We start from the raw sequence: 22,665 nt of genomic DNA on the forward strand, positions 1-22,665 counted from the left end.
GTCAATTCTCATTTTTTCTCTCTGATTAATTTAGATATAATTGTTTGGGGGATGTTTGGTTCCCAAGGTGTCTTCCCCCACAGTGCTCACCTGATTCTCATTTTTGGGGTCTCAGAATTTCCCCCTTCATCTGATGTGCATGGAGATTGGAAGCAGATTTTTCTAGCCCTAAACCACCACTATATGTTCAACAGAATGGACTAAATTACACATTTTTCTCAATGGGTTATAGAATTGAATTAAAAATGAGGGACTGTAATGGGATTCAGAGCTTTTTTGCACCTAGGTCACTTCTTCAAATCTATTTACATGGCCTTGTCATATTGTTATCTGAATGCGTCACAAGCAATCTATTTTCACCTCCTGTAAGATGGGGAAGTATTATTCTCCTCTTACAGGTAGGGAACTGAGGAGCAGAGAGATGATGGATTTGATTTTCAGAGGTGATGAGCACGCACAACTCGAGTTGATGTCACTGTGAACAGCGAGTGCTCAGCACTCTTGAAAATCAGGTGACTTGCCCATGGTCACACAAGAAGTCAGTGGCAGAGCCAGGAAGTGCACCCAGATCTCCTGAATGCCAATCTAACACTTTAACCACAAGATCCTCCTCCTTCTCAAGTCCAGGTTGATACCTGACTGGAAATTGCCCTGCCATCTCCTGGCTGGACTGTTTATTGATTCATGTGCCCTGAACTGATAGTCTAGGGAACAGAGTTCCTAGAAGACAGGTGTTCACATTGCAGAAACCAACCTCACAAATTACACACAGGACTTGGTTCTGTGAGGTGCTAGACACCTCCCCACACACTCCAAGAGCTTTTGAACACCCTCAACTCCCACCATCTTAGTGGAAGCGGAGGCAGCTCAGCACTTCACATTAAGTTCTCATTACCTCACAGAATTTGGCCTTAACGGGCACCTTTGTTGACTGTCTCAGTAGACAGCCTGAGCACTGAATGGCCCTGGAGACAGAACTCACCCCTCAGCCCAAGAGGTGGCCCCTCCAACTCAGGGTTGAGGCACATGGGCAGGGCAGTGTGGTGAAGCCTGCACTGATGCTTTTCCCTGGTTGGTTGATAAATAGAGGAATTCGGTTTTCAGGACTACCAATCCCACACCTTTCCCCAGCGCTAAATTCACTTTACAAGAAAGAATGTGTTCTTTGCTCTGAGACCCCGAGCCTATTCCAGCTTTCTTCCAGACCATTAGAGAATACAGAAGAATTTCCATTTAAAAAGCCAAGCTTTCCACCCAGCCTCTCATGCGACCAGCAGAGCTAGAAATGCTATGGAACAGAGATAGCACAGTGGGAGCAGGGAAGGGAGTGCACCACACCCTCCCATTGCAATCCAATTTAAAGTGCTGTTGCCCAGCTGCAATGCATTCCTCCTTGGCCAGCAGAGCGGAGCCCGTGATGTGGTTCCTCAAAGGTCAGACAGTTGTAAAACTCTCTACCTTCAGTTGTAAAACCCTAGGGTTACCATATTTCAACAATCAAAAAAGAGGACGGGAGGAGCCCCGCCCTAGCCCCACCCCCATCCTGCCCTAGCCCTGCCCCTGCCCCTTCCACTCCCTCCCACTTCCCGCCCCCTCAGAACCCCCAACCCTCCCCCCCACTCCTTGTCCCCTGACTGCCCTCTCCTGGGACCCCTGCCCCTAATTGCCCCCCCAGGACTCCACCCCCTACCTAAGCCTCCCTGCTCCTTGTCCCCTGACTGCCCCCTCCTGAGACCTTCCCCCCATCCTAACTGGCCCCCTAGGACCCTGCCCCCTACCTGTCCCCTGACTGCCCCAACCCTTATCCACACCCCCACCCCCAGACAGACACCAGGGACTCCCACGCCCCATCCAACCACTCCCCACCCCCTGACAGCCCCCCCCCCCCAGAACTCCTGACCCATCTAAACCCCTCTGCTCCCTGTCCCCTGACTGCCCCCTCCTGGGACCCCTGCTCCTAACTGCCCTCCAGAACCCCACCCCCTACCTAGGCCTCCCTGTGCCTTGTCCCCTAACTGCCCCCTCCTGAGACCCCCCCACCTGTACTTTGACTGCCCAAAACCTTACACCCCCAACCCCCAGACAGCCCCCCCCCCGAACTCCTGACCCATCCAACCTTCCCTCCCTGCTCCCTGTCTCTTGACTACCCCCCCCCGAGAACCTCCCTGCTGCTTCTCTGACCCCCTGTCCCCCTTACCGTGCTGCAGAGCGCGCGCTCGGCAGCAGGGGGAGCAGGAGCAGGGGGTGGAGCTCCAGACTGCTGGAGGCCCGAGGCGAACGGCTGGCCGGCGATCTGCGAATGCAGGGAGGGGGAGGGAGGGAGAGAGAGGAGGGAAGTGATCTCAAGTTGCAGGGGAGAGGAGAGGGAAGTGGAGGAGGGGCTCTGGCTGCCGGAGCCCTGTGCGAGTGGCACGATCCGGCCGGCTGCCCTGTCAGCCGCGCGCGCTCTGCATGGGGTGGGGAAATCCGGACATTTACAAATTCCCCCCGGACGCTATTTTTAACTCAAAAAAGCCGGACATGTCCGGCAGAATCTGGACGAATGGTAACCCTATAAAACCCTCTACATCAGTTCAGAGCTGCATCTAATCTTCCTTAAACTTCAGCTATACAAATGCAGCCTTTGCGCATCGACCTCCCTAATGTCCATATCAGAAAGTCTCTTGAAGGCAAATCCTTTTCTTTGGTGCCTGATGAGACACTTCCTGCCTTTTCTTTTTTTCCTCTCACATACACAACCCAGGTGTCTTTTTTGCCTTCTTTCTTTTATTATTGTGTCAAAAGGCTCTTGACACACACCCACTCCCTGCGCTATGGGCCAAAAGCCAAGAGTGACAGTGGGACCTGTATCAGGCCACAGATAGGGCTGCCAGCCGTCTCAAATTTCTCAGGGCCCCCTGCTATTGGCAGGTCTGTCCCATGAGAATAGGCTGCAGAACATTAGCAAATCCCAAAGGTAATCTTTAATCGGGAACCCGCTATCATTCGGTGCATTGTGATGAGAGTACATAGGGACGGGGAGTCATGACAGTGCATGGCAATCTGGAGTTTTTGTCCTGAAGCTAAAATCTCTATAATGATACCAATCCTAGTCATGCCATATTATTCAACATCTGTCCGAAGCTGTTGGGATTGCTGGGGAGACAACATGGGCTGAAGTGCCAGCAGTACACTGGTGACATCCAGCTCTCTGTCTCCTTTACATCAGATGTAAACACTGCAATCTCCCAGTACTCTCAGTGCTGAGCCAAAATCAGCACCTAGATGAAGAGCAGCCGGCCAAAGCTGAACCCAGGCAAGGTTGAGGTGGTTCTGGTAGGGAGAGAGGAACACCTCAGACAACTTGCCTCCTCTAGTAATGGCAGTTACCTTCAGATAGTTTTGTCCAGTGGTTCTCAACCAGGGATACCCGTATCCCTGGAGGTACGCAAAGTTCTTCGAGGGGGTACATCAACTCATCTAGGTATTTGCCTAGTTTTACAACAGGCTACACAAAAAGCACTAACAAAGTCAGTACAAAATAAAATTTCATACAGACAATGACTTGTTTATATACTATACATTGAAACATAAGTACAATATTTATATTCCAATTGATTTACTTTATAATTATATGGTAAAATGCGAAAGTAAGCAATTTGTCAATAATAGTGGGCTGTGACACTTCTGTATTTTTATATCTGACTTTGTAAGCAAGTAGTTTTTAAGTGAGATGTAACTTGGTGGTACACAAGACAAATTAGACTCCTGAAAGGGGGACAGTAATCTGGAAAGGTTGAGAGCCACTGGTAGTCAGTCTACAACCGCTGGGTCTCTTTGGACTTCTCAGTGCTATGGGATACACAAATAGTCTGCTGAGAAAAAAAAATGGGGACTTATATTTGCACCAACCAGAAGGCTGAGCCCTGTCCTATGAGATGCAGACCTGGCCACAGTGATTTGTGCATTTGTGACATCCAGGCTTGGTTATTGTAACTCATATCTAGGAATGAAGCCACATCACCTGAAAAAGCTCCACCTGGTAGAAAAGACAGCTGCTTATGAACACAGGTCACCATGAACATGGCTTTCTGGTGCTCCCATTTCTGAACTAGTTCCCCATTGAACACAAAGTCCAGTTCATTGGCTCTGTTCTGAAGTTCAAATCCCTCCTTGGGATTGGCCTTAGGTGCATGAGAGATTGTGTCCTCACACAATGGCTACATTCCACTGGAAAAAAGAAACTATCATCATGATGAGGCTCAAAGAGTGCAGAAGACAGAACTTTCACAGGAGTTTGACTTAGACTATGGAACTCATTGCCACAAGAGATAGTGACCAGGGGACTCAGCACATTCACAACGAAATGCAAAACTCATCTCTTTGATTTGCTTTTCTTTCCTAATGATCTTAACAGAGTCATACAGACACATAAAACCCCAAACAAAAGAACCTTATAAACTAATCAAGCTGTTCTTCCTGCAAGATGGAAAAGAAGAGAGGGAGAGAGAGTGTTATTGCTGTTTCTATTTTTGAATAGTTATGGGAGTGCTCAGACACTCTGGTGCAGGGCGGTTACTAGGTAAGCACCTAGGCAGACAGACAGACAATTCCCCATGACAAAAATGAAAAACTTGTCAGAATTTCCAGTATAAGCCCAACCCCACCATGTCTGACAGAGCTCAGCCTGACTAGCATGAACCACAACCAGGGACAAAAGTTTGTGACTAACATGTCTATGTTAACACGGGTTAAGTGTTTGGCAAGTGTTACAACAGGACCAAAACTCTAGTCTAGACAAGACCTTTGTGTTTTGCAGATGAAACCTTCAGAAAATGTGGTCCTGTCTTCTGTGCATTTCCATTACAGATCCCATAGCACTTTATGTAAATGTAAGGGTCCTCTAAATCCCATTTTGCCAGTGTTATCTGCCTGGCTGCCCTCTCCCTTCCAGAAGTGGCTGCATTTCAGTGGGTTTGAATATACGGTTGTGAATCACTTTGTGGTGAAAGGTCCTGTGTATAAACGTAAACTATTAGTATTTATATTAAACCAGGTTTTTCTTGTTATTGCTGCTTTGTAGGAACCCTTATATTGCAAAATGAGATTCCAAGAGCAGCAATTGTGCAAAAAAGGAACTCATAGGTGAATGCATTTTGGCGGTGTTTCAGGCAAACTGGAAGCATTTCTTCCATTATCTTGCTGTTCACAGAATGAAAAACACCAGACCAGCATTTAAACTATGAGATGAGCAAGCCACAAAATGCACAGTTAAAACTACCTCCAGAAGTGCTCATTTACCCAGTGTGATTGAGTTCTGCTGGTGATGGTGCTAAATCCGAGGTCAGTGTGGAAATTGCTGTTTCGCACATCTCCCACTTTCTAGCTTGATAGCAGTGTGTTCTGAAGTGGAGGAAAGGGAAAGGACTATCCCCTGTGGCTGATTCTCCTAGCAGAAGTTTGTAATTTAGAGTACTGTGGGCCAGATCTTCAGCTAATATAAATAAGCATAGCGCCATTGAAGTCAGTGAACTTTGCTCTTGGATCATGTGAGCGAATTTAGAGCTGTAGACGAACTCGTGCAGGGATCTGCATAATTTAACTGTATAATAGATATACCCCCAGCAAGGGAAGGGGGAGATGTCTGTGATTCCGATGTCTCTGGATAAACTTAAACCAACATAGGTAAGGAAAATTTGAAGTCAGTCTAAATCTGGGAGGATCATGGATTAGAATGACCTAATATGGAGGCGTACATTGTCCCAGTCCATTTCTACTTATTTATAACACAAACCCTAGACACGTAGGCCTAGCTGGGCACCGCAATCCGATTCAGATTAGTCTTTGACCCAGGGGGCGGGGCTGGAGGTTTGAGAAAGAGGAGCAGTTACACCGAGAGTCCATTCTTGTGGCACAGAAATCTCCTTTAGGATGATCTCCCTCTAGGGCCTGCACCCAGAGGCTATTCCAGAGTGTGGGGAGAGGGAATAGGGTAGACAGTGTAGCACAGAATACCTAGCACATTCTTTACAGCAGCTCTACCCTTCTTATTGATTTGATAGCAAACTCTGGGTGCAATTCCGCATCCTGAAGTCAGAAGGATGCTCTTGTGGTTAAAGCATTCACCTGAGATTCAGGTGATCTAGGTTCACTTCCTGGCTCTGCTACAAACTTCCTGTGTGATCTTGGGCAAGATTCTTAATCTCTCTGTGGCTTAGTTTCCCATCTTTAAAACAAAGCTCACATTTTCCTTCCTCACAAAGCTGTTGCAAGGGGGAAAAAATTCTAATATTTGTGAGGTATTCAACTCCTGTGGTCATAGAGAGGCAAACAGATATCAATGGGAGAAAGACTGAGACCTGGTGATTTCACTTGTGATTTCAAAAGAGAGAATGAAACATCGATGGTCAAAAAGGCACTCTGATTTTTCCAAGTAACAACACTGATTCAAAACATGTCCCGTTTGTGGTTACTGGGGTGTGAAACTTCCCGCACATTATGACGTTCAAACCAGAGCAGCATAACAACCACAGATGGACAGATGTCTGAGTGAAAGCAGAGGGAGGGGCATTTGCAAACTCACAGCAAAAGATCATGCTATTTGGAGAAAATAAATCTGATCAGCTTCTCTTTTGCCTCTCATTACACCCAGGAAACCTGTAGAGTAAATACTCTCCAGCTGAGGTCTGCAGTGCTGTTAGGGAATGCATGGAATCTTGTGAGATTTTTTAGATCTCTCTTCCCAGCATTGTGCATGAGGTTGATAGCTCTCAACTCTCTCATCTCAGCTTCGTGTCTGAGATTTGAGGCTATTCCATCCTCCTCTCACACATTATTAAACGTGAGCTTTGAGGCTCTGGCTCACAGCCCACACCATCATCACGCATGAACTCTGTTCCAGCCCCTTCCCATCTTCCTTGTGCCAAGTATGAGGCTGGCATTCTTGCCTGTCATACACACCAGCAACATTGTGCATGGGTGTGACTTTTGGGGATCACCCAACCCAGCAAGAGTTCTGTCACCTCCTGCATGTAACTTTGGGTGCCTTAATTCTATGCTGCTATGCCTCAGTGCTCTGACACCGGTAGCCAGCGCACAAACACAACAGTCTAACCCGGGCTATCACCAGCCTAGTTACTCCCTGTAGTGGCCCCCAAAACCTTTTCCAGTCCACAGTCTCTCCAGATCTGTCCACCCTGAGTCCTTAACTCCCAGACACTGGGCCTTCTGCTTCATCACCCCTGAAGGCATGAAACCACCCCAGGTACAGGCTCGACCCACACTCCGCACCGCAGCCCGCCCCACAACCATGCCCTTGATCTGCCTCTTCCCGTCCCCACTCCACCTCCTCCTCTGAAACACCTTCCACCCTCCGCTCTCTCCTTTCCGCTTCCCTGAGTGCCTCCCACCCGCCAAACAGCTGATCAGTGACCAGCCCTGAGGCCAGAACCACGGTGGCAGGCGGGTGCAGCCGCTCCAAAAAATCATGAGATTTTAAAAAGTAATAAATTTTAGGTGCTTTTTTATTTGCCTTCTGGTTTTTGAGCTTTTAGGGTTCATATTTTAAAACTTTTCTCCACAGTCATGATGGCTAGAAACTTACTTTTTTAAACAAAGAAAGAAAGAAAGAAAGCTGAGATTCTCAGGTAATCAAATGACTCAAGGAGCTGGGACTTTAAGAATAACAAGAAACATCACAAGGGAACAAGCCTAGGGAACAAACCACTTGTGCATTTAGAAACAAAAAACTTCACTAGCGAAGCTTTCTATAAAGCTGCACACGAAAGGAAAGAGAAATGCATTGATTTTCTGGAGCAGTGCCTCCAGCAGGTGTAGGTTGTAATTGGGCCACAGTTTGTCAGGAGACAATGGAGCAACAGCCTGAGCAATCTCTGCCATCTCTTTGCAGAGTGAAGGCATAGTTCCCAGAGGTGCATACACAGGTCCTCCATAGGGCCAGAACTAACATGAAACAATCATTGGGCTAAACAAAGTGCTTCTCATCCCTTTCCATATCATAGCCCTATATTAACAACAGAAAAATCATTGTCAAGACTTCCCTCTCATCAAGCCATGAAGAAAGGGAGAGTGGTTGTGACCCCCTGAGGTCATGACCCCCAGGATGAGAACCCATGCCCTAGTAAATCACTGGGACTAGCAGCCAAACAGTTGATGAATTTGAAACTGAATTATACATTATACTACTTACCAAATAAATGCAGTAATAACCGGTTTTATGACAACATATAACCACACTCCTAAAAGATATAATTAGTTTTAGATATTATCATATGTAGAATATAATAGCATAACATTGATTATGTTGTAAAAGTGGATTCATGAGAGTGCTACAGTCTATGCACCTGCTGCAGTGTCAGGAACTGTGGGATGGCAACCCATAATGCAGTGCAAGGCATGCCATATGTGGACAGGGGGAAGCAGTGAACCTGAAAGAGTCTGGCTAGCATGGGATACGCTACACTACTGCAATTCGCAGTGGTTCAGTCCCACTGGCACAAGTTTCAGCAATGCATTTCTCTAGTGTAGATGCACCTTCAGTCGATCAGGTTTCACTCTCCTGAGACATCACAATCCTACTTGTTCTCCATTCATCCAGAGGGTCTTCTAAGAAAAAATAGTGTAGGACAAGACCTGAATTTCAAAGTGTAAAAAACAAACAAAAAAACCTTTTAAAAAATCAGAAACATTCAGGATGTGTTTAAACGCCAGAAGGAAGCATCAAAAGGCACAAACACAGTTTTGTTTACTTTTTCAGGATACCTTTACACAAGAAAAATTGCCAAAGCTAACCAAACTTGGGCAAAATTCCATCATCTTGCTCCTATGCCCTGCTGTTTATTGACATCAGAGCCCTCCCACTCCCATGCCCACAACAAGGAGAGCTTAATGAGGCCTTAAGGATCCTGGGGCCAGTTTTGTTCAACATCTTCATTAATGATCTGGATGATGGGATGGATTGCACCCTCAGCAAGTTCGCAGAGGACACTAAGCTGGGGGGAGAGGTAGATACGCTGGAGGGTAGAGATAGGGTCCAGAGTGACCTAGACAAATTGGAGGATTGGGCCAAAAGAAATCTGATGAGGTTCAACAAGGACAAGTGCAAAGTCCTGCACTTAGGACAGAAGAATCCCATGCACTGCTACAGGCTGGGGACAGACTGGCTAAGTGGCAGTTCTGCAGAAAAGGACCTGGGGATTACAGTGGACGAGAAGCTGGATATGAGTCAACAGTGTGCCCTTGTTGCCAAGAAGGCTAACAGCATACTGGGCTGCATTAGTACAAGCATTTCCAGCAGATCGAGGGAAGTGATTATTCCCCTCTATTCAGCACTGGTAAGGCCACATCTGGAGTATTGCATCCAGTTTTGCGCCGCCCACTACAGAAAGGATGTGGACAAATTGGAGAGAGTCCAGCGGAGGGTAACAAAAATGATTAGGGGGCTGGGGCACATGACTAATGAGGAGAGGCTGAAGAAACTGGGCTTCTTTAGTCTGCAGAAGAGAAGAGTGAGGGGGGATTTGATAGCAGCCTTCAACTACCTGAAGGGGGGTTCCAAAGAGGATGGAGCTAGGCTGTTCTCAGTGGTGGCAGATGACAGAACAAGGAGCAATGGTCTCAGATTGCAGTGGGGGAGCTCTAGGTTGATATTAGGAAAAACTGTTTCACTAGGAGGGTGGTGAAGCATTGGAATGGGTTACCTAGGGAGGTGGTGGAATCTCCTTCCTTAGAGGTTTTTAAGGCCCAGCTTGACAAAGCCCTGACTGGGATGATTTAGTTGGGGTTGGTCCTGCTTTGAGCAGAGGGTTGGACTAGATGACCTCCTGAGGTCTCTTCCAACCCTAATCTTATATGATTCTATTTTATGATGCAAAGCAAAGCCTTGATTTTTCTACCCTTCCTTCCTTGCCGAGTACCATTTAAACAAACCAGTAATAGTAATAATACCGCTACTATAGGCCTGTGCCTAAGGGAGACAGGCTTCCATTCTCTGGCCTCCTCTTTTCTAAATAGCCAGAGGGTGCTGATTCAGTGATGTGCTACATTAAGTACTTTCCCATGGGAGAATCACTTTGAATAGACTTGTTCTTAACACTGGCATCCTGCAGCTCTGCTAGGTGAGGAGTGCCAGGGAGATATTGTCAGTCAGGCGAGAGCTGTTTATGAAACCAGCTTACAAGTCCCCTTTCCTGCCATTGCCATTTGCCAATGGTGCCCTCTGGGGGCGGTTCTGGCGGGACAGAAACTGAACTGGTTTTGAACAAAAAGGAAGTTTATCTTTATTTTGTAGTTCTTCCAGATGAGTCTAGTGGAAGGCCTTGTTGAGAGGAGGGTTGCTGGGAGGAGGAAGTGGTGGGAATTTTTAACTGAGCTGAGGGAAAATTCAGGGGAAGTGGAGTTTTAAACAGAACATAAATAAATCTTTTCTGCTTGGTTTTCAATGTCAGCCAAAAGTTAACCTTATCAAGTATGGGCCACTTCTCCTTTTCCATAAGAGGACTTAGCCCAGGGTTGTAATGATACTAATGGACTGCAACTTTGTGCTGAGAAAAGGAACCCCAGGACTGGTACCTCTCAGGTAGGGTGGTCAGATGAAATGAACCCCAGCACTAGAGACACTCCTACAAGTTGGATCCAGGAGTCTAGGTCCTGCGTCTGCTCCCATTTAAGTAAGTAAATGGCAAAACTTCTAATTTCAATGGGGAGAAACAGGCCGTTTGTTTGGTCGGTGAGATAAGAAAGAGATCCTGCTGCACTGCCACACCCCAGCCCTCTGGAGTTTCTCAGGGGTTGTCTACACAGCAAAATCTGCATGGGCGAGCTACCCACGTTAGCTTGAATCCAGCTAGTGCAAGTAACAACAGCAATGAAGACAGGTGAGAGTAGGCTAGTAAGCTCAGTACATACCGAGCGTCTGTGCTGGGCTTGTGTTACCCACACTGAAGCCTGTGTGTAGATAGAACAAGAGTACTTGTGGCACTTTAGAGACTAACAAATTTATTAGAGCATAAGCTTTCGTGGGCTACAGCCCACCTCTTCAGATGCATATGAAGAAGTGGGCTGTAGCCCATGAAAGCTTATGCTCTAATAAATTTGTTAGTCTCTAAAGTGCCACAAGTACTCTTGTTCTTTTTGCGGATACAGACTAACACGGCTGCTACTCTGAAACCTGTGTGTAGATATACTCTGAGAAGTGGCTCTGTCAAGACAGTCAATGGGCTGGGTTTTTGAGGGTTAACCGCCAGCTAGAATGTAGATGCAGTTTAGGGAGGCATTCCTCTCATGGAGCAGAATAAATACAGCTGAGGCTATTTAGGCCGAACACTTAGGGGTGTTGGACTCTGTCTTCACAAGGAAAAACGGTTTGTTCTTAACTTGAGTTAAAGTCAAGGGTCTCTTGTGAACAACACAGACAATTATGCAGTGGTTTTGTGTTACATGGTCTGAGGCATTAAAGACAAGGAACAGATCAGCAAACCCTTTCCTTTGACACCTGTATTAGGATTTGAACCCATGGGTTAAAAGCCAGTATATGAACCTACTCTGCCACTGAAGATGGCTACTCAGTTTCTTCTTGAGTTAAAAAACAATCCCTCTGACAACCCCCAGAGGAGCAGATACCAGTACAGGTGCTTTGGTTCTGTAGGACGTACCTGTTTTTTCAGCACCACGGACCTCCTAAATATATTCAAATACTTTGGACTCTCTTTTCACTTTTGCTTATTGGTCATCAGGGCAACCATGAAAAGCTTCTCTGAGTAAGACAGAAAGTGGGAGTCTGAGACTTGTCTTTTGTAAGAGAACCTGGCAATCTTGAGCTCAGTAGCAATCCCCCTGTCCTAGGAGTAAGGGTCAGGGTCTCTGTAAAACTGTCCCACTTACACAACAACCACAACAAAAGTGACAAGGAGACATGAGATGGTGACAACATCATTGATGATGTCATCATTACATGCACAGGAGAGTTTGTGTTCTACAAGCTGAACTTGCACAAATATTTTGGGACAGTCAGCCAGGTGAAAATCTAAACTGTCCAGCCAGACCCCAGGATGGGCGAGAAGCCTAAGCCGATGGCATTAGTTGTCCTTGTGATCCATTGTGGCAAAGAAAAATAGAGAATTGGAGCTGGTCTGTGGGAGTTAGTCACCACTATTGCTGGGCCAGCTTTTCCCTTGCCCCAGCCAAGGAGAAAAGATGTCCTAGACCCAGTGGCTGATTCATTGTTTTCAAATCCCCCTTTTGCATCCCTTCCTCCCACGTGCATTCTGTTGTTTGAAAGAAGAAGAAAAATCCTCTGCAAGTAAAATGTGTTTCAAGTGGGAGGGAATGTGTTTGTGGTGCTGACTTGGGTGGAATTTTTCCTCTGTGTGGTGAGTATGGCCGTGTATGCATATGTGTGTGTGTGTGTGTAGCTGAAAATAGTCAAGTGTTCATTTTAATGAAAGTGCCCCCACTCTGGATATCTGATCTGAGGGTGTCAAGAAGCTCATTGACTCTAGCAATCCTTGCAGTTTCAGTAGCCATGTAGACGCTACAGCTCCACATTTCACACTGGAAATAGCTGTGAAAATGTTTGATTTTTCTCCTGTGTGCAGGCAGGAGATGGTAGTGCAGCCATCCCTCCCTTTTTGATGAATCCTGCTGTAGGACCTGGGAAAATTTTAATTTGAATGTTTTTTCTTCCACTATATTTTGCTTCTATGAAATGCTCATAACTGTTGTGTTGTTTCCTAAAGCAAGCCATAGTGCAGACAGGTTCTGTGCAGGTGTGCATGTAACACACACAGTTGTGCTGATGCGCCTCATTCCTAATCTGTAGTGTGTCCAGATGCTTTATTCCCAGGCACCTGCCCTCCCTTAGCTCTGCCACTGCTCTTCACTCCTGACTGTAGCACCAAAACACCTCCCCATCAAAAAGGCATTTGAAATATTCACCATCCAAAGCCAAAGGAGGGGAAAAAGTGTCTGCTCCATTCCACCATCCTTTGTGTATAAGGTACTTATATGGCCCTCATCACCATGGTAGCTGAATACCTCACAGTCTTTAATATATTTATCCTCGCTGCATCCATGTGAGGTAGGGCAGGGTTATTATCCCCTCTTTACAGATGGGAAACTGAGGCCCAGGGGGAGACTACGGGTATGTCTACACTGCACATGGCTTACAGTGGCATGTAGAGTACATACTCTGCAGGCCCTCTTGCATGGGTATAAATAGCAGTGTAGATGGTGAGGCATTGCTTAGGCAAGGTAAGATACATCTGAACCCTGTGGATATGTACCCTGCATGGCTGTCTACATGCCTGAGCAGTGCCTTCCAGATCTACACTGCTATGTTTAGCAGCGTAGAGTCCTACTCCCGGAGCCTTTCCCCATCACAGGGAAAGTAGTTCCCCACTGCTGGAGCCTTTCCCCACTGCCCTCCCCGTGACGTGTGTAGCTACAAACCACAGTGTGGACTTAGCCTGCTTTTCACTGTGGCACGTAGCTATATATACCCTACACATTGCCGCCAGTGGTGTGTAGTGTAGACATACCTTAAGTGATTTGATCAAGGTCACACAGGAAATCGTTAGCAAAGCAGGAAAAGGAACCCCGGTCTCCCAAGTCCCAAGCTAGCTCCCTCACCACTGGACTGTCCTTCCTCTGCATCATCATGACACAAATCTTCCTGTGCCAACCACTGACAACGCTGTGCAAAAGCAGGTAGATGTTTGGGCTAGAGTTCTTATGAAGATCTGATCAGAATAACTTATCAAATTTCACAAGCATCCTGTTGTTCTCTCTTTCACTTTGCAGACCTGCGTAGGATGACGGCTGGCTTTATGGGCATGGCTGTGGCCATCATCCTCTTTGGATGGATTATCGGGGTGCTGGGGTGCTGCTGGGATCGAGGCCTTATGCAGTATGTAGCAGGGCTTCTCTTCCTCATGGGAGGTAAGGATGTTGTTTTGCAAAGAAATGTCTTCTGCCTTTCTGCATCTTATATATGGTTTCAAGGTTGTTTTAAATGCCATGGTGTCTGATTTGATTCTGATCTTCCACTCATGTAAATCAGGAGTGACTTAACTGAAGCCAGTGGTGTTTGTGTAAATGAGATCAGAGTCAAGCCCCGCAGGCAGAGCTGGGTGAGTGACTCAGAATAAATAGTTTATTTATCGATTTAGTCCTTTTTTCCCCACACGTGGTTCTTTGCTGATGAGATCACGATTTCAACAGATTTGTTTCTTATTGCTGACTTGTGTCATGTTATGGTGCAGATAGGAGTAAGGAGCACAGACGGATATGTCTGGTGTCAGCAGAGGTAAGTGCTTTAGTAATGATAATCTGGAAATGACACAAATAATCATTCCCCTTCTGGGTATAGTGGGACCAACAACATTAACACTCTCCATGCCAATCGACATGGCAGGGAGGGTTAGCTCAGGGGTTTGAGCATTGGCCTGCTAAACTCGGGGTTGTGAGTTCAATCAGTGAGGGGGCCATTTAGGGGTCTGGGGCAAAAATCTGTCTGGGGATTGGTCCTGCTTTGAGCAGGGGCTTGGACTAGAAACAACTGAGGAGAGTTGGCAGTTTTTCAAAGGGATACTATTAAGGGCCCAAAAGCAAGCTATTCTGCTGAGTAGGAAAGATAGGAAATGTGGCAAAAGACCTCCTTGGCTTAACCATGAGATCTTGCATGATCTAAAAAATAAAAAGGAGTTATATAAAGAATGGAAACAAGGACAGATTACAAAGGATGAATATAGGCAAACAACACAGGAATGCAGGGGCAAGATTAGAAAGGCAAAGGCACAAAATGAGCTCAAACTGGCTACAGGAATAAAGGGAAACAAGAAGACTTTTTATCAATACATTAGAAGCAAGAGGAAGACCAAGGACAGGGTAGACCCACTGCTCAATGAGGAGGGAGATACAGTAACAGGAAACTTGGAAATGGCAGAGATGCTTAATGACTTCTTTGTTTCGGTCTTCACCGAGAAGTCTGAAGGAATGACTAACATAGTGAATGCTAATGGGAAGTGGGTAGGTTTAGAAGATAAAATAAAAAAAGAACAAGTTAAAAATCACTTAGAAAAGTTAGATGCCTGCAAGTCACCAGGGCCTGATGAAATGCATCCTAGAATACTCAAGGAGCTAATAGAGGAGGTATCTGAGCCTCTAGCTATTATCTTTGGAAAATCATGGGAGACAGGAGAGATTCCAGAAGACTGGAAAAGGGCAAATATAGTGCTCATCTATAAAAAGGGAAATAAAAACAACCCAGGAAACTACAGACCAGTTAGTTTAAATTCTGTGCCAGGGAAGATAATGGAGCAAGTAATTAAGGAAATCATCTGCAAACACTTGGAAGGTGGTAAGGTGATAGGGAATAGCCAGCATGGATTTGTAAAGAACAAATCATATCAAACCAATCTGATAGCTTTCTTTGATAGGATAACGAGTCTTGTGGATAAGGTAGAAGCGGTGGATGTGGTATACCTAGACTTTAGTAAGGCATTTGATACGGTCTCGCATGATATTCTTATCGATAAACTAGGTAAATACAACTTAGATGGGGCTACTATAAGGTGGGTGCATAACTGGCTGGATAACCGTACTCAGAGAGTAGTTATTAATGGTTCCCAATCCTGCTGGAAAGGTATAACAAGTGGGGTTCCGCAGGGGTCTGTTTTGGGACCGGCTCTGTTCAATATCTTCATCAACGACTTAGATATTGGAATAGAAAGTACGCTTATTAAGTTTGCAGATGATACCAAACTGGGAGGGATTTCAACTGCTTTGGAGGATAGGGTCATAATTCAAAATGATTGGGACAAATTGGAGAAATGGTCTGAGGTAAACAGGATGAAGTTTAACAAAGACAAAGGCAAAATGCTCCACTTAGGAAGGAACAATCAGAATGGGAAGAGACGGTCTAGGAAGGAGTACGGCAGAAAAGGATCTAGGGGTTATAGTGGACCACAAGCTAAATATGAGTCAACAGTGTGATGCTGTTGCAAAAAAAGCAAACATGATTCTGGGATGCATTAACAGGTGTGTTGTGAGCAAGACACGAGAAGTCATTCTTCCGCTCTACTCCGCGCTGGTTAGGCCTCAACTGGAGTATTGTGTCCAGTTCTGGGCACTGCATTTCAAGAAAGATGTGGAGAAATTGGAGAGGTTTCAGAGAAGAGCAACAAGAATGATTAAAGGTCTTGTGAACATGACCTATGAAGGAAGGCTGAAAGAATTGGGTTTGTTTAGTTTGGAAAAGAGAAGACTGAAAGGGGACATGATAGCAGTTTTCAGGTATCTAAAAGAGTGTCATAAGGAGGAGGGAGAAAACTTGTTCACCTTAGCCTCTAAGGATAGAACAAACTGCAGCAAGGGAGGTTTAGGTTGGACATTAGGAAAAAGTTTCTAACTGTCAGGGTGGTTAAACACTGGAATAAACTGCCTAGGGAGGTTGTGGAATCTCCATCTCTGCAGATATTTAAGAATAGGTTAGATAAATGTCTATCCAGGGTGGTCTAGACAGTACTTGGTCCTGCCATGACGGCAGGGGACTGGACTCGATGACCTCTTGAGGTCTCTTCCAGTCCTAGAATCTATGAACCTCCTGAGGTCCCTTCCAATCCTGACATTCTATGACACAAACTTGTATTCAACAAATGTTCTGTGCAAACACATTTCAGCCTGTGGACGCTTGCAAATTGTTTACTGTGAGGACTCAGTACTAGCAATTTTATGGAAAATAGGTCTGTTGAATTAAGTGGATATGATTTTTTATGAGATTACGAGTTTGGTTGATAAAGGTAACTGTATTGATGTAACATGCTCAGATATCTATAAGAAGTTTGATTTAGTACCCTGGGATAGTCTGATTAAAAATTAACACTATACAAAATCAATGTAGCACAATATTAAATGGATTAAAAACTGGCAAACTGATAGATTTTAAAACAGAGTTGCTAATGGGGAATTATTGCTGACTGGGAGTGTTTCTGTGTAGGTGGCATAAGAATCATTTTTTGGCTCAGTCGTGTTTAATAATTTTATTAGTGATCTGGAAGAAAACAGATCATTACTGATAAAGTTTGCAGATGACACAAAGTTTGGTATAGTGATCAGTAACAATGGGGACAGATCACTTATCCAGAGCAACCTGGATCTCTTAGGACATTCAAACAACAAGCATTTTGATACAGCTAAATGAAAGGTCACACATCTAGGAATAAAGATTATAGGTCATATTTACAGAAGAGAGGACTGTAACCTGGAAAGCAGTGATTCTGAAAAGATCATAGTGTATAACCAGCTGAATGAGAGCTGCCAATACAATGCTGCGGCTGAAAGGACTAACACAGTCCTTTGATATATAAATGGGAATATTAAATCAGAGTAGGGAGGTAGTGTTATCTCTACACACAGTATTAGAGAGACCATTACTGGAATACTGTATCCAGTTCTGGTGTCCAGGCTTTTTAAAGGATTTTGAAAGATTGGAGGGTGTTCAGAGAAGAGCCACAAGAATGATTTTAGGTCTAGAAAATGTGCCTTATAATGAAAGACTTAAGCTCAATCTATTTAGCCTGTGGAACAGAAGGTTAAGAAGTGATTTGATCATGCTCTAGATTCTAGAATTACCTACACAAGGAGAAGAGATCTCATACTAGCAGGTTCTTTAGCCTGGCAGACAAAGGAAGAACAAGATCTAGTGGATGGAAATTGAAACTAGGCAAATTCAAACTGAAATAAGATGCATTGACTGTTTTATTAAATCTGACAAATAGTGAGGTGGTTGTAATAAAAATGTGTTGGTAAGAGACTGAACTTTTTTTCTGGTCAGTCATAGTTACATGACATGAGTCAGAGTTACAAAAGGTTATTCCCCTGTCATGTGGCATGGGTAAGTAGCCACTGACTCTAATGGCTACTGTTACCTCCTCCCTGACTTTTTTAAAGTCAAATACAAATGAAATATCACCCCAAAATAGCAACCACAATCTGAAACAATCAATTAATAAAGCAGACAAATAGAGACATCTAGGCTGGAGGTCAGGATATTCAATGTCGGTCAGTAACTACCATCTCTGAACCTCTGGCTTTCTGAGCACATGGTCTCTTCTTGTTCTCATACTAGTGCTTACTGCAGAGGTCAGGTTAGCCACTGAGATGCATCTGCAGCTTGGAGCCTATTTTTTGCTCTTGGTATTTTTCCACTGACAGTGACTTGATGGGCAGGTGTTACTTCTGTCAGCACATGAGCATTGTCAAGTAGCATTCTGGTGGTTGTCCTCAAAAAGCAGACAGTCAGTGTTCTCCATAGTTTTGTTTGGCTGTTCTAAGAACCTGCAGGGCTAAAACCTGGGACCAGGCGGCATCTGGGCCACTGATGCTGCTGCATCACCACGGGAGGGTTAAGTCACGCTCCCATGAGAGGACCCTGTGAAGCTAGGCTTGACAGCCACTACCACCCAGCAGTGGCTGACTGGCAGCCCCTCACAGCCCACTGATTGGCTGATACCAGTAATTAAATCAGGAAGCCAACATGAGGAGCTATCTGAGCAATGACACAGACTGACTGCCTGCTTTCGCTCCAGACCCTGCTTCTGACAGATGCTAGACTCTGGCTCTGACCCTGGTTTGTCCTTGACGTCACTATTCAATTACTGTTGGAAACCTAGTGCCTGACCTTGCTGGTATGACTTCCTGGTATCCCGACCTGGCTTGACTCTGACCCTGCTATCTGCCTGTTGCCTGCAACTTGGTGCCTGACCCTGACATCCTGGCATTCTGACCTGGCTTGCTCCTAACCCTGCTACTTGTCTTCTGATCTCAGCAGCTAGCGCATGTGACTGTGCATAGTAAGGACTTGAGGTAGTGTGCTTGATCTAATAAATCAAAAGAATGGCCAAAATGAGTCACTTGTGAATTGTGGGCCATTATCTGTTATTAGCTCATCTGGAATCCCATGACAAGTAAATGGTGATTTACAATGTGTTATTACATTGTTATTCAATGTGTTTTGCAACAAGTTAAAAAAAATTCACTAATAAGAAGTCATCTTTCCTGTTTAGTTCAAATGTATCTATACCAACAGAGATCAGAAATCTCTCATAGCCTCCGGGGTTATTTTGCAGTCTATTTATTGCAGATTTCACACTTGGAGACCTTATCTTTGATGGAAGCATTTGCTTGGTCATAATAGGATTTTTTAGCCTCTCTTTTTACACTTCTAAATACCCAGATGGGCGCTGCAGAATATGTATAGCATTTCTGACCTCATGCTGTTCAATCTGAGAATCTTTTCTTCGATATGTGGCAGAACATTATGCCATCTCTTGTTGTGGCATTGATCATTTTTACCCTAAGCCAGCAGATCATCAACAGTTATTTCCATCCCATACAGAGCCTCAAAGATCTGGGGCATGATGGGAAATTAATAGAAAAAATCCCATGGACTTCAGTGGGGCCAGGATTTCACCTTCACGCATGTCAGGGTGCTGAGACAATCCCAAGGGGAATTTGCTTAAACATGTATCTACCAAAAGAAATATGGGAGGCAAAGAGTTTTATACTTTATATATTGACTCAGACCTGCCTTGACTTGCATCAAAACCTAAATATTTAGGGGTCCTCTAGACATGAACTCTTTATCAGTTCTCAGGGAGTAGCACTCATGTGTGGTGGCCTAACTCAAAACTTTTGACTTTGTCCAAATTCTTAACTTGTTTGGCTTTATTATAGTGGCCATCCTGAGCATTCCAGTTAGTTGGTGTCTGTTCACTTAACAGCATCTACTTTTACCATCAGGTCAGGTTCAGCTTTTATTTTCTCTTTCAGTGCTAATGAGGTTTTATGTGGTTTGGTGGCACACTGAGGTCTCTATCAATGTGAACTCTTACATTGTCAATGCATCCCACTTCCCTCAACACCTCATCAAGTTATTTAAGAATATATTTTGTGTTCTAGACAGTTAGGATGACCAGATATCCCGATTTTATAGGTACAGTCCTGATATTCGGGGGTTTGTCTTATAAAGGCACCTATTCCCCCCACTCCCATCCCAGTTTTTCACACTTGCTATCTGGTCAACCTATGGACAGTAGACAAGTTAATCACCCATTTGATCATCTGCATTTGCAGCCTACTCTCTACCCCAGGCATACATGGGGTTTCCTCTTTCACTATTTCAAACCCTGCTGAGTGGTAGTCCTTACACAGATGTGCAAATATAGCTTTGTCACATAGATTAATTTGTGCCCACTGTATAAAACTTTTTATTTTTTATTTTTTATTATTTTAATGTCAGTAGTCTCTCTCTCTCTCTCTCTCTCTCTCTCTCTCTCTCTCTCTCGTGTGTGTGTGTGTGCTAAGTTTGATTACATTGCACTCGGGTCTATTTTGAACTTCACTTTTTTGTTAATTTATTTCCAGTGTCAAAAACAATCTGTTGCAGAACTTTCCTTTGCAAATGTATTAAGAGACCCAACAAAGAACTCTATTATTGTCAACTTCATGATCTTCATCAGAGCTCTGTTCTTCAGCTGTACATTCATGAATGTATTTTGCTTTTGTATTTCTTTGCAATTTGTACTGAGAACAACACACTATTGCAAAATAGTTGTTTTTTATTGCTAGGGCCCTACCAAATTCATGGTCCATTTTAGTCAATTTCATGGTAATAGGATATTAAAAATCATAAATTTCATGATTTCAGCTATTTAAATCTGAAATTTCATGGTGTTGTAATTGTAGGGGTCCTGACCCAAAAAGGAGTTGTGAGGGGGTCACAAAGGTTATTGTAGAGGGGGTTGTGGTACTGCTATCCTTACTGCTGCTGCTGGTGGCCTTCAGAGCAGGGCAGCTGGAGAGCCATGGCTGCTGGCCGGGAGCCCAGCTCTGAAGGCAGAACCGCTGCCAGCAGCAGCTAGGGCCGACGAGACTGGGGGGGGAAGCCAGTACAAATTACCAGTGCCCGGCGGTCTGGAAAGGGGCGCGGGGCCCGGCTTCCCCACTCTCATCGGCCCTGTTTAGCCGGTCCACCCTTGCTGGGAGGCCCAAAAATTTTTTTTCACTGGGGCCCACACCCGCTCTCAGCGGCCCTGGCAATAGCACAGAAGTAAGAATGGCCTGGTATGATATTGCCACCCTTCTGTGCTGCTGCCTACAGAGCTGGGCCCTCAGTCAGCAGCTGCCACTCTCCGGCCGCCCAGCTCTGAAGGCAGGACAGAAGTATGGGTGGCAACAGGGCAGGCTCCAGGCACCAGCCCACCAAGCATGTGCTTGGGGCGGCGCCTGGAGGGCGGCGGCGTGGCGGGGCACTCCGGCTCGAGAGCGGGGCCGCGACTGGGCTCGCCATCCTCCCCCCAGTGCTCCGGCAGGTTGGGGAGAGCGGGGCCCCGGCCGGGCTCGCCACCCTCCCCCCCGGCGCTCCGGCCAGTCGGGGAGAGCAGGGCTGCGGCGGGCTCGCTGCCCTGCCCCCGGCGCTCTGGCCGCTGGGGAGAGCGGAGAGCCCCGGCCAGGCTCTCCGCCCTCCTCCCCGCACTCCGATCAGTCGGGGATTGCGAGCCCACGGCCGGGCTCGGCACCCTCCCCTGCCGCGCAGCGGGGGGGGGGGGGGTGAGGGCGGCAGGTGGCTTTTTTGCCTAGGGCGGCAAAAAAGCCAGAGCCGGCCCTGGGTGGCAATACTGCAACCCCCCTAAAATAACCTTGTGACCCCCCTCCAACTCCCTTTTGGGTAAGGATCCCCATTTTGAGAAATGCTGGTCTCCCCCATGAAATCTGTATAGTATAAGGTAAAAGCACACAAAAGACCAGATTTCATGGTGGGAGACCAGATTTCACGGTCCGTGATGCGTTCTTCATGGCCGTGAATTTGGTAGGGCACTATTTATTTCATAACACAGCACCCTTTGTGATGACCACTTTTTCATCATGTTATTACAGTCACTTTTATTGCAAACAAATATGGTCTCTGCCATTTGTTTACCCTTGTAGTATCTATTTATGCCTTAATATACACTCTAATTAGAGATGCACTTTTGTTTTTTCACTGTTTGTTAACACTGTCATTGGAGTAGCACAATTTTCACTTGTTTTGCAAATATTCACTATTCATTGCAAAGTCACGTCTAAATCTTGCAATAACTTGGCTTTGAGCCAGATATCAGTTTTACCTTCAATAACTCCCTCTATCGTTAGCAAATCGACAAATTATTCCATCTTCTAAATGTCCCTGTTTGCACAATTCAGCTTTAATATGCAGTGCTGTCCCAAAATGATCAGAGGTTTCACCTGGCAGCTTATTGCTTGTCTTTTGCACGTGACATGCCTGGGTGAAACACAGACTTCAGGACATTTTTAAATGGCCTTGTCTAGCAGTTTGGAGTACCTTCTTGCTCCCATTGGAAGGTACTATTGGTCTCCAGGGCTTGTTGGCCTTCCCCATGTAGCAAGTGTGGTGGATTTCTTCCTGTCTAATTTCTCTGTATTAGCACTTGCTTCTAGGAACATGTGGAAGTGCTTCAATCCCTTCCCCCAGTGATATGCCAGTCTGAGCACTTCAGGAGCTCCCACTGGCTCCATCTTCATCACAGATTTAGTTTTCTTCTGACACCACATAGGAGTGCTGCTAAGTGACTCATCCTTATTGTCTGGCCCTAGTCACATGATATGGGG

The 22,665-nt window shown here is 45.5% G+C and overlaps 1 protein-coding gene across 1 annotated transcript in view; it reads left to right on the forward strand.

The window, feature by feature from the left end:
* TMEM178B (transmembrane protein 178B) overlaps positions 1–22,665 on the forward strand; it is a 326,623-nt gene that overhangs the window by 278,620 nt on the left and 25,338 nt on the right. The window contains exon 3 of the mRNA XM_005296362.5: positions 13,798–13,935. Coding sequence (XP_005296419.1) covers positions 13,798–13,935 — 138 coding nt within the window. The remainder of the gene's footprint in view (positions 1–13,797; positions 13,936–22,665) is intronic.

This window comes from Chrysemys picta, chromosome 1 (genome assembly GCF_011386835.1).
Source record: "Chrysemys picta bellii isolate R12L10 chromosome 1, ASM1138683v2, whole genome shotgun sequence".
Classification (NCBI taxonomy): Eukaryota; Metazoa; Chordata; order Testudines; family Emydidae; genus Chrysemys; species Chrysemys picta.